Here is a 13,286-nt window from a genome sequence, read left to right on the forward strand (position 1 = left end):
GGGACCTATGGCTGGGGAGCACTGATTTTTCAAAGCCGGGCACCCCTTCCATAGACTCCCATGTTAAACGTCAGACTAGTCATGGACACAGTGAGGCATGGGCACAGTGAGGCATGGGCACAGTGGGGCATGGACACAGTGAGGCATGGACACAGTGAGGCATAGACACAGTGAGGCATAGACACAGTGAGGCAAAGTGAGGCACAATGAGGCACAGTGAGGCATGCAGATGGACACCCTAGGCTTATACTGGAGTCAATAAGTTTTCCCAGTTTTCTGTGGTAAAATTAGGTGCCTCGGCTTATATTCGGGTCGGCTTATACTCGAGTATATACAGTAATTTCCTTATGTAAGTTAGGTACTCCTAGCCCTCCATTGAGCTTATGTTTGCATAAGATATGGTTTGGCGAACCTCGATCTTGGGGATACATTATGATTTTCTTGTTCAATAAACATATGCATCATAAATTTGTACATCGAGAAGGGGTAGGTGTCAAGGAATTTGGGCTCTTTCAAACATAAGCCAGATAGTTCTCCAAATACATAAAAAAAAAAAACAAGTAATGAGGGGTTGGAAAAGATGGAGTAAGATGTCATATGCAATATATAAAGCTTAGTAGTGAATGCCCAAGATTTTCATTATATGGATATTAGGAATATTGGTGAAAGGGCATATCTGTCCAGTACCACTGTGGATTGAAAGAAAATTAGAGGAAAATCTGCTATATCCCTTGACTTTACAGGCGAGAGATACATTTTAGGGCATCTCTGTAAAAGCACCACTTGCATAGCGCAAAAAATAGGAAAATGCATCAAATACTTTAAATAATACTAAGGACAGTGGCATAGGTTTGAAAAAAATGGATATGACAAGGTGGATAGGCTGAATCACCTGTTTTAAGTTGTTCCCTGCCTGTCTTTGGGTATGAATCCCACCTGGTCCCTATGAATGATCTGTCGAAGGAATTCAAGCTGGTTGTGAACACCTTATACAAACTTTTGATGCTGACATGAAGTAGATATATGGGTATAAAACTGGACCATGTATGTCGGACTGTATTGTGGTTAGGTAGCAGAAATATTGTTGTCAAGAGAGTTGTTGCGTTTTAGGAAATTAAAGAAGTGTGTAAGGTGGGGTACTAATATTATTATTATACGTGATTTATATAGTGCCACTAATGTGTGCAGCACTTTACTTGAGTATAGCACAGTTACAGTGCTTTGAAAAAGTATTCGCCCCTTCCTTTAATTTTTTTAGATCGCGGCATGATGTGTTGATTTTTTAGATCTTTTACCGTGCTTCATTTTGTCAGACAGCTTATATTTAAGTGATTAGTGTGGCAAATGAAATTTAACTCAGCTTTCCAAAAAATGTGGTCAATCATAGTTCATTCATGATTTAGCAACGGGGGCGGGAGGGGATGACGATTGCCTTTTTACATAGTCCCGTAATAAATTAAATCATTTTTTTTAAACTTTTTTTTGTATTTATTTGGGTTATCTTTGTGTAAAATTTGTTTGATGATCTGAATAATTTCAGTGTGACAAATATGCAAAAAAAATAAAATCAGGAATGGGCAAATACTTTTTCACAGCATTGTACAATATAGTCCAAGACAAAATGATCAAGATATCAGCAAATTTATGTTATATTATTATTTATATTTTATAGAATAGGATGCAATATTCGTCCGGTCCTGGCTACATGTCCAACCGCAGGGCTTTATTTGCTCAGTTTACTTCTATCCAGTCAATATCTTTAACTAACATAATACGATTTTGTCTTGGTATCGGTGAAAAGGATATGTTGAAAAATAAAGGTTTCAGGTTTTTGTGTGTGAAAAGTATCTTCACTGCTTATAAAACAGATAGAAGATGTTGAAATTATTTTAAGATGTCTACAGCGTTGTTGGTCAGAATCCTATGTTTGGTTTGAAGGGAGATAGGTGTGAATTGTTGATCTGTGCATTGAAGAGCATTTGCAAGCATAGTGTCAGATTTGTTGCTTTTGGAATAAACTTTGTCTAGACCTGTGGAGTTAGATTTTTGCTATGTTTGTTGAGCAAAGACTAATTCCAAAAGCAAACATTTATTACATTGCAGCTTACCAGTTCTTATATATAATGGCTGCATTATTTTTTTGTTTTATTTAATCTTTTTCTTACCATCTAAAGATTGGTAAGCAAAAGATTGGTAAGCAACAAGCCCAGTGCTCCAGTGAGTGAGGAGGGGACAGAGCAGACAGCGGTGACCGACAGTTACCAGTTCTCTGCTCAGGGATCTCTGAGAACCGAGGCAATCAGAGGTGTTTGATCGCTTGGTTCTCAGTATTAGAGCCAAAAGGATAAGGGGGGGGGGGATAAGAATAAGGAAGGTGGAGGGTGGGAGGTAAGGGTAGGGGTGAGGAGATGGGAAGATAGCTGTTATCTCTAAAAATATTTACCTATGCAATATTTATGAATGTAGTGGCTGTAAACCTGAGTGCTAAGGGCAGCCATACAGGGATCGAAATCTGTCAGGTCCCTGCTGAACCGACCGAATTTCGAAACATACATGGGCAGGCTGGTTGTAGATTAAATGATTAATGTATAGCCTGTCTAAGCCATAGTGAAAATGATTGACTTGGGTGGCCTATTGGTATATGATCATCATGGAGAAGTTAGATGGGTGTGGGTACATCTCTTACTCAGTCTCGGCAGAATGTTGCAATACTGTGTGCTTGATTACAATTGTATAGTTGCATAAATATGGTGATTACATAAGAATATCCCATTTAAATGTGGCAGGCATTGCTCAAATGCAAACCTAAAGTGCCTAAATAGGCAGCAATAGTGCACTGTAAGGCATAGCGAGGCACCATGTATGACATCCTCACTGTCCCAATCTAGGCCATGCGACTGAGAACCATGTTGTGGAGAGATTGAATTTAGCTGCGGTATACAGGCATTGCACTTAAAGATATTGGTGCATCAGTAAATGGCTGAAATTGCCCTGGCTGTTTATAAGGGAGATGGAGGTCAGGTGTGAGTCCCCACCAAACCAGGCATCATATACATTCTTCAATACAATATACAATACTTCAATACAAGCACAGAAGATGAAAATGCACAGGCGTGCTGCTGGATCATAGAATTAACAGCTATTGTGCAATAATGGAACCAGGACTCTCAGTACTTAAGGGAGAGCAAGTCCCATTGTGCAGATGGTGTTCAACACGATAGAAATACAAGGGCTTAGGCTTGATCTGGTAAAGTTGTCCTTAAAAAGCTGATATGTTAGTTACCAAGTAATACTAAAGCATTTTTTTTATTAAATTCATGAAGTCCATTTTTACACATTGGAGTTGATTTAATAAAACTGGAGAGTGAGTGAAAAATCTGGTGCAACTCTTCATGGTAGCCAGTCAGCTTCTAACTTCAGCTTGTTCAATTAAGCGTTGACAAAACAACTGGAAGTGTATAGTCTGCTTCTTTAAATTAGCTGTCCAGTCTAACAGCTGTTGTACCCCCTTTTCTGCTTGTAGGTGTCTCGTTTAGGTAGATGCTACGAAAAGAGACACCTGCACATGCCTTTTCCAGACCAGGGTTGTGTGTGCCCATGGGCGAGATCTGTAAAGAATTTAAAGGCCTGTCTTTGAAAGCTCATGCTTTTAGTAAGAGCTCTTTAGGTTTTTTAATTAATGGAGCTTTACAATGATGTTCTGTGGATCAGAGCTTGGTTTCCAGCTCCACAATATAAAGGCTATATTGACTTTTTTCTTCAACCCATTGTAAAAACGTACCCTCTTTCTTGAAGGACACTTATGATGTAATGAAACTCCTGAGTGGGATCAATGGCGAAGAGGGTGTATTACTGGCTACAGTGGATGTAGCCTCTTTATATACCTGCATTTCTCACGAATTAGGGTATGAAACTGTTTCATATTTTTTGTTCAAGCAAAATGAGATTTCTCAAAAGCAACAACTATTTATTATGGACCTACTCTTGTTCGCCACTAGTCACAACTACTTTAGGTTTAATAGTAAGGTTTATATGCAAAAGAAGGGTGTAGCCATGGGGGCTATATTTGCCCCTAGTTTGACGAACCTTTTTATGGCCAAATGGGAGGAGGATGTCGTTTATGCCCGCGGCAGACCTCAGCTTCTGTTATGGGCTAGATATATAGACGACATCCTCCTCCTATGGAAGTGTGGTCAATCTTTCCTTGATTCTTATATGACAAAACTCAATGATAATAATAGGGGTATAACTTTATCTTTCACAGCTAGTTCCAAAAGCATCAGTTTTTTTAGATCTTGCAATTGAATTAGTTGGTAACAGACTGATTACTCGTACTCACTTTAAAACTACCGATAGAAATGTATATATACCAGTAGATAGTTGTCACCTCAAGTCTTGGCTGCATTCAGTTCCCCACAGCCAGTTTCTAATACTGCGTCACAATTGTACACAAACTGCTGATTATACCAAACAAGCATTCGTTTTAAAGAACCGATTCATCCAGAAAGGATATACGCATGCACAACTAGATGAGGAAGTTCTTGGACAAAGTGAGTAATAATAATAACCAAGATAGATCTAAATGGGCCTCGTTCACATCTTATTCTACCCAACATAAATATTATATCTGCTGCGTATTTTAGCTTGTAGTATGATGACCCTTTGTAAAGTTTACATTTGTTGTGGCCAGGGTGACCAGATTTATTCACACTACTATAATTGCCAGGTGAGTGAGAAAAAGGAATACATATTGCTTCACCAAAGCTGAAATGAGTGAATGCCTTTGTAAATGCAATGATTAAATACAGTGGTAAAGTTTCCTGGCCCAGATCTCTGGGGCTATTTAATATTGCCATTACAGCAACCAAATGAAAATCACGTTTTACATTCACAAAGTAAAACAATGCAAAACAATACCGGAAGAAACATAATGATTAGAAATTCATTGGAAATTCAGGTCAAGCCTGGAAATTCAATAGAAGCATTTGCTTACTTAATTAACACTTTCTTTCTATTCTTCTTTCTGACAACAATAACAGTTGAAATAAATATCCAAAATATTTCACATTTTTTATAGATGTATGTAATACAGCCACATAATGCTAAAAATATGTGAGCCACGGCTTACCTTTCCAGATCCAGTAGACCCAGCAACTGCTAGTAACTCTCCCTTTACTAGACTAAAACTGATGTTAGAAAGTACTGGTGTAACATGCAATGTGAAGTTATTAAAGATCAGATTTGGGTCATCTTTAGAAGGACTGCCTCCATTTTTAAGCATTGCTTTCTCAAAAACTTCTCCAAAGCCCTGTATGGGCACAAAACAAATACATAAAAATAATATAAAATGTGATTCATTTGCATGAAAATAAAAGATTGGAGAAACATGTGTAAAAGTGGAGTAGATATCTTCAAAATAAACTTAAATCTGACAGCAGAATAGAAAGCCAGGATAAAGTGTGGGACATCATTGTGAGACATGTTTGCTTTATCAAACAGTCCAGAGGCTCAATTTACAAAGCTTTAACATGTATAAGAAGCTTTATTTTAGCCATTCGACTGTAATTTTGATTTCACTGGACTTCCCTGAAATTAACTGCCACTTTTAAAAAAAATAAGTGTTCTTATAACGTGTGTTTGCTTTGTGATTTGAGCCTCATATGCGGTATGATAATGTGCTTTGGTGAATGGAACATCCTATAAATCATTAAAGCAGAATATGAAATTATTGTCACCAATATCTAATAGCTTGATAACTCACTTATTCAGGGAAGCCTACCCCACCTCCACCTAAAAACTGCACTTCGCTAACTCCGTTAGACCCTCCACACAGTTATAACTTTTTGTGCCAATCCCCCCCCTTTTAGATTGTAAGGTCTATGAGCAGGGCCCTACTAATCCATATGTATTGAACTTGGTAGTAACTGTACTGTCTACCTTTGAATTGTAAATCTCTGCATAAACATTTGGCACTATATAAATCCTGTTTAATATTATTTATTTACTTATATTAGAATTCATTATTAACAATACAAAATAATAATGATGATAATATTAACAATCAACTTAAATTAGCACTTCTGTTGCTAATTTAAGTTCGCAATATATAAAATAATCTTCCCTCTTAGATAATACTATCTATGTGTTTGTGGCAATCAGGTAATCTCCCTTTGCATATCTCTATTCATGTCTGTTTATTACTAGAAACTAATAAAACCTTTTTCTTTCAAACATATCTAATCCCTTAACCTCCCTGGCGGTCTTCCCGAGACTGACACGGGGTTAGATTTTCTTGCTACTATCGGTAACCCCGAGTCAGTCTCGGGCTTGCCTCGCTAGATCCACAGGCACTTTTTACTTACCTTGTCCCTGGATCCAGCGATGCCACCGCGCTGTGTGAGCGAGCGGGACCTCGCTCGATTCACATAGTGCCTCCGTGTGACGCCGATCTCCGTTCCCTGCGACGTTACGACGCACGGGGACGGAGAACGGCGCCAAATTCAAAAACGTAAACAAACACTATACACACAGTATACTGTAATCTTATAGATTACAGTACTGTATGTAAAAAAAACACACCCCCCCTGTCCCTAGTGGTCTGCCCAGTGTCCTGCATGTCATTTTATATAATAAAAACCTTTTTTTCTCCCTGCAAACTGTAGATTGTCCATAGCAACCAAAAGTGTCCCTTTATGTCAAAAATAGTTTTAGATCAGCTAAAAAACAGCGATAATAAATTATAATCACTTGCAGAATTGTGCGATAGCGATTTGTGGGGAAATTCGTCATAAAAAAATAAAAGTAATGACAGCGACAATTCTGCAACTGAGCAAATTTCAGTGATTTTGATTTGATTACATTATTGAATAATTTTTATTATAATTATATTATTATTTGTTATAATTATTTATAATTATTTATTATATTATAATTTATAATTTTGTTTTTAAAAAAATGTAATACACGGGATGCCTATTAGAATCTTGTTTGGTCAGATTTAAGTGAGTTATTTCTAAAAATTACAGACCTACAATATAAAACGCCAAATTTCCTTGCAAATAATGGTACCGCTTTTAGCATGTTTTTTCTGAAAGAATCATACCGCCAGGGAGGTTAAAGGGGTTGTAAAGGTTTGTTTTTTATTTTCTAAATAGGTTCCTTTAAAGCGGGAATTTTTTTTAAATTTAAAATTTAAAAAAAAACACCTGATTCCCCTTGACAAAACGAGCCTCAATCTAATGTTAAAAATTAACTTTTTGGGTGAACCTCCACTTTAAGCTAGTGCATTGTTGGTTCACTTACCTTTTCCTTCGATTTTCCTTCTAAATGTTTTTTTTTCTTTTTTTACTTTAAGGTGTAACTAAAGGCAAAATTGTTTTAGTTTTTTACAGAGTAGAGAGGGATTAGAACACCCGTCAGATTTTATTGCTATCTGTGCCCCCATTAGGGAGATTCCCCCTCACTATTTGTCCTGTTTACTATTATCTTTACATGCACATGAACTTTAATAGCATGCCAGTCTTAGTCCCAAGGGTTCAACATTGAGTTGGCCCACCCTTTGCAACTAGAGCAGATTCAAATCTTCTGTGAAGACTGTCCACAAGGTTTAGAAGTGTGTCTATGGAAATGTTTGACCAGAAGGCCTGGCTCGCAATCTCTACTCTTATCCATCCCAAAGGTGTTCTATCGGGTTGAGGTCAGGACTCTGTGCAGACCACTATTTGTCCTGTTTACTATTATCATTGAAAGTAAAAGAAAATCCCAAATTTTGACTTCGAATTATTAATAGAGGGGAACTCTTCCAATGGGAACATTATATTTGGTGACCCTTTGGCTTTGGAGGGATTTCCTCTCATCTCCGGTTTTGTCAATGGGACAGGAAGTGAAGGGAAATCTCCCCAATGGAACACAGATGACATGGGTTATAACCCTCCCTTACTCAATCCAAAATGAAGAAGTCGTTTTGCACTTTAAAGTTATACTTTAAAGAATTGATGACAGCCTCACTAGGTCTATTGATGTCATTCTTCATGCTCCATATCATGAGATTTTCAAGCAGTTGAGCAAAGAAAAGTTCTCATCTTGAGCATGGTTAATTTTATTTACGTCTTAAAATACTTTGTCTATGCATCCAATTTTGAATTCCTGGAAAGAATGTGGGAAGTGCTTCTTATGCCCTGTACACACGATCGGTTCATCCGATGAAATGAAAATGGACTGATAGATTTTTTTCATCAGATATCCGATGAAGCTGACTTTCATCAGTCTTGCCTACACACCATCAGTTAAAAAAAAGATTGTGTCAGAACGCGGTGACGTAAAACACAACAACGTTTTGAGAAAAATTAAGTTCAATGCTTCCGAGCATGCGTCGACTTGATTCTGAGCATGCGTTGATTTTTAACCGATGGATTTCCCCACAGACGATCGTTTTTTTCTATCGGTTAGTTAACCATCAGATCATTTTAAAACAAGTTCCTAGTTTTTTAACCGATGGATAAAAAAACGATGGGGCCCACACACAATCGGTTAGTCGGTTGGTCTGATGGACCGTTTTCATCAGACAAACCGATCGTGTGTATGTGGCATAAGTGAATCTAGATTATTGATGCAGAAAAAAGCAACAATAAATGCAGCCCAAGAACGCACAAAATTCAAACCCCAGCCTAGGTACACTGTGTAAGTCCCCCTTGCAATGATCATTATGCCATGATATCATCGGTATAGCTAAACACAGCTCTTTTTATTCAGTCTTGGTTTTTATATTCAAAGTAGGGACCAATTACAGTTCCAATGTATGCTGACCTCATCCCACACAGCTGTAACATTCTCCACTGCCACTTCTGTAGTTGTCAGGTTGTACTCAAGTGACTTGTATTCATCTTTTTGCAAAAAATCCTGTGAACAATTTCAAAATGTATTAGATGCAATAACAACATTTAATACAATCTTAACAGCAAAATAAGTGGTAATCATGAATGCCAGCAGAGTCGAATTTTATATGTCAACAAAAAGCTTCTCCAGAAAATGACTTTTAGCTGGACTACAGACCTAGAGGAAAAAAACATTCACCTCCAATATGATTTCCATAATACTGACCATGAAACATCTTACGTGCACTACAGTAATACTTTTCAAAGATGAGATTCACTGCCACTGGAAATGGTAGAGGTTCCAGGGACAGAAATTTGTAGTATAGTTTAAAGTCCAAACCTAGCCAAAACTTTTTGTGTTGGCTGAATGAAGAGGGTTAAAAACTGGGTAGTTCTGTTATTACAAGAAATTATGGGAAATCTTCTCCACAAGTAGACAGACTAAAGCCCTGTATACACGCTCGTTTTTCTCGGCGGTAAAAAGTCTGCCAAGAAAACCGAGAAAAGCCGAGAACCCGACAGGAAAACTGCCATATAGCTTTGGCCGGGAATCCCGGCTGTGTGTATGCTCCATCGGCACTGCCTCGCTGTCTTTCCCATAGGTAAGTAGTAGATCTGGCAAAAAAAAAACACCGGGAATCCCGACGGGAAAATAGAGAGTAGGTTCTCTATTTTCCCAACGAGATTCCCGGCTGTTTTCCTGATGGGAAAACTGTGAGGAAGCATACACACGTCCGGTTTTCGCAGCCAAAAGCTCTCCTGGCAGTTTTCCTGCCGGGAAAACCGGTCGTGTGTACGAGGCTTAAGGCCTCTTTTATACGACCAACATGGAAAACTGTGCCTACTGTAGGTGCTCAGGTGTGTGTGAACAGCTACGGCCAGGAAGCCTGTCCAAAACGGTTGCAGGCTGACAGCAGCCCCAACTGTCTTCCAAGCAATTGAACGGTTAAGGGCAGATCAATCATCCTTGGATGGAAGCTGCTTGATTCCAGGAGCTTTGATCTGTCTCAAACCACAGGCAGATAGCTATGATCAGCTGCAGAAGTTTTCAGCTTGCTATTGATTTGTACAGCCATGTTTGTCTTCACACATTTGGGCTTCCGTCCTCAAATTTCCACAAGCTCTAGCTACACCACAGCTAATTTGGCAATGTAAACAACATCTAAAACAAGTTTTAAGTAGCATGGGATGAAGCTAGATCTTCTGACATTTCTTTTGTGAGTGTATCAGGGACATGAAGTGAGAGGAAATGTCTCCCAATAGGGTTAAAGATAAAAAGAAAAATACCTAACAGAAATTTCCCCAACACCCCTTAAAAATGTGTCTGGAATTAACTTTTATCCACCAGAAATGGAAAGTATATTGCATTTTAGATAGGACATATTATTCCATTAATGGAAAGTACACTATATTGTCAAAAGTATTGCGATGCCCGCTTTACATGCACATGAACTTTAATAGCATGCCAGTCTTAGTCCCAAGGGTTCAACATTGAGTTGGCCCACCCTTTGCAACTAGAGCAGATTCAAATCTTCTGTGAAGACTGTCCACAAGGTTTAGAAGTGTGTCTATGGAAATGTTTGACCAGAAGGCCTGGCTCGCAATCTCTACTCTTATCCATCCCAAAGGTGTTCTATCGGGTTGAGGTCAGGACTCTGTGCAGACCAGTCAAGTTCATCCACCCCAAACTCGCTCATTCATGTCTTTATGGACCTTGCTTTGTGCACTGGTTCAAATAATTTGGTGGAGGGGGGTTATGGTGTGGCGTTGTTTTTCAGGTTTGGGATCAAGTTTATGGATCGACTTCAGTAAGACCAGCCTGCCCAGAGATGAATTGAATCATGGCAGGTCCACGATGAACTAGCTGAGATTCGATTAATCTATGGCGGGCTTAAGTCAATGACCCAGAATAATGGCCCAGGAACAAGCACCCAGGCTCCGAACCCTGCAACATTACAGTAAAGTCAGCAATGGCAGTTCCCATATCTTTGTCTTCATAGTTCACTTTGAAGCATATGTAAACCCAACAATTCATATTCCTGATATGTGCCAAGTATCGTGTTCTCTTTGTATTGCTTCATTTATGTGAAATCCCTGGTGTTACTGCCAGTCCCATCTGAGCACACAGACATGAAATCACAACATGGGAGCTAGGAGCTAATCCAATGCTCAGGCTTGTGCTTCCCCTGCATAGCCATTCACTGGGAGGACCAGTGTGCTTCTGCTCCTCCTCCCCTAACTCTTATGAAGATAAGAACAAAGGGTATATGACCACAAAAAAGGGGGGAAAGGTATAATGTTTTTATATGTATACACAAATGTTTTGCTTTTCATTTCTAATTTAAGTTAAATGGGTTGTTTTACGATGTGAGGATTTACATACTTTGAGCCCTGATTCACATATGGTCAGATTTAAATAGCTAAACCTAACAAATTAACAATGGAGACAATGGGGTAAGCGGACACAAATTCCTTAAAGGGCCTAAGTAAGTGAAATAGCTGCAAAAGGCTAGAGGTGGAGACACCTAGATGACGCAACACAAAGAATAAATGACCTATGTAATTTAGGTCCACTACAACACTAAGGTGAGCAGCCATTGCACCTAGAGGTGGAGTAATAGCACCGGGAGTTGGAACACAATCACTGAAGTGTATGTAAAGATTTGTGTCACTTTATGAAAACTTGATATTAGTTGAAAAGTGAAAGTATGGACACTTAAACACCCATTGAATGAACTCACAATGTTTTGCTTAAAGTGATATTAATCCTTCTTTTTGTATTATTAAAATAACAAACATGTCATACTTACCTGCTCTGTGCAATACTTTTGTACAGAGCGGCCCCAATCCTCTTCTTCCTGGGTCTTCTGCCGGCACTCCAGGCCCTTTCTCTTTGGCTAGTGTCCCCACGGAAACCCCGCTTTCCACCGGGGCACCCATGTGTGATAGTTTCTGAGCAACCCTGTCTATGTCTATTGACGCAGAGAGGGTGGCTCCGCCCGACCCCCCCCCCCCCCCCACTCCCTTATCACAGCATTTGATTGACAGCAGTGGGAGCCAATGGCTATCAATTTTCCCAATGATAAGGACAACAGTGGCGAGATCCGCTGGTCTTGTGCACACCGCTGGATCGGATGGGACTCAGGTAAGAAAAGGGGGGGGGGGAATCTGCAGCACAGAAATTTTATTTACCCTAATCTAAATGCATAGAATGCATTAAGGTGAACAGCCTTAAAATGATTGTAAAGGCAGAAGGTTTTCCTATTCTATGGATTAGGATGAAAAGATTTATGTGTTCAGCAGCCCCTCTAATACTTACCTGAGCCCCATCAAGATCCAGCGATGTTGTAAGAGTCTCAGCTGCCCGGGACTCCCCTCCTCATTGGTTCCATTGGCTCCTGCTGCTGCCAATTAAAGTCAGTCAGCCAATGAGGAGAGAAAGGGGCAGGGGCGAGCTGCGGCTCTGTGTCTGAATGGACACACAGAGCTGTGGCTCGGCTCGGGTGCCCCCATAGCAAGCTGCTTGCTGTGGGGGCACTTAACAGGAGGGAGGGGCTAGGAGCATCAAAGAGGGACACAAGAAGAGGAGGATCCGGACTTCTTTGTGCAAATCCACTGCAACAAAGCAGGTAAGTATAACATATAACAAAAAAAAAAAAGACTTTAGTATCACTTTAAGGTTTAGAACCACTTTATATAGAATGTAATGTTTTATTTTATTTTTTTTAAAGAATTTAGGGCCAAATCCTCAAAAGGGATACGCAGGCGGAACTGCTGTTCAGCCTGCGTATCCCTGTGCCTATCTTTGGAACTGATCCTCAGAAGCAGTTTTCCAAAGATAGGCAGAAGATCTGACATCTGTAAGACACTTACACTGTCAGATCTTAGGATGCAGTACCGCATCCGCCGCTGGGGGCATTTCTCATTGAAATGCCGCTTTGCGTATGCAAATGAGGACTTACGGAGATCCACAAAGCTCTTCAGCTTGCGTTTGCATACGTAAAATTAGTTCTGCTTTTACAAAGTGTAAACTAGTAACACCTTGTAAAAACAGATCTTTTTTTCGATCGCCGCGTTTTTTTTTTAATTTTGAATTATTTTTCCCGGCGCGTAACTTTTTTTTTACCCGACGCAACTTTATTGTCCCGTCGCAATCCACAAAGCCCGACGTAACGTAATTTTGCGCGCTGCCCGTCGGGAAAATGACGTCACGAGCATGCGCAGTACGGCCGGCGCGGGAGCGCGCCTCATTTAAATTGTCATCGCCCCCTGCAGAAGAGGACCGCCTTGCGCCGGAGACATTTAAGTTACACGGCCTGAAATTTCTAGGTAAGTGCTTTGTGGATCGGGCACTTAGGTAGAAATTTTAAGTCAGTGTAACTTAAATGGGAAAAGATAAGTTAGGCAGGATCT

At 39.6% G+C, this 13,286-nt stretch overlaps 1 protein-coding gene across 1 annotated transcript in view; it reads right to left on the reverse strand.

Moving 5' to 3' along the window:
• CFTR (CF transmembrane conductance regulator) overlaps window positions 1-13,286 on the reverse strand; it is a 208,500-nt gene that overhangs the window by 116,579 nt on the left and 78,635 nt on the right. Inside the window, 2 exon segments of the mRNA XM_040343760.1 lie at window positions 5,129-5,308; window positions 8,806-8,898. Of these exon segments, the coding sequence (XP_040199694.1) occupies window positions 5,129-5,308; window positions 8,806-8,898 (273 nt within the window).

This window comes from Rana temporaria, chromosome 3 (assembly GCF_905171775.1).
Source record: "Rana temporaria chromosome 3, aRanTem1.1, whole genome shotgun sequence".
Taxonomy (NCBI): Eukaryota; Metazoa; Chordata; class Amphibia; order Anura; family Ranidae; genus Rana; species Rana temporaria.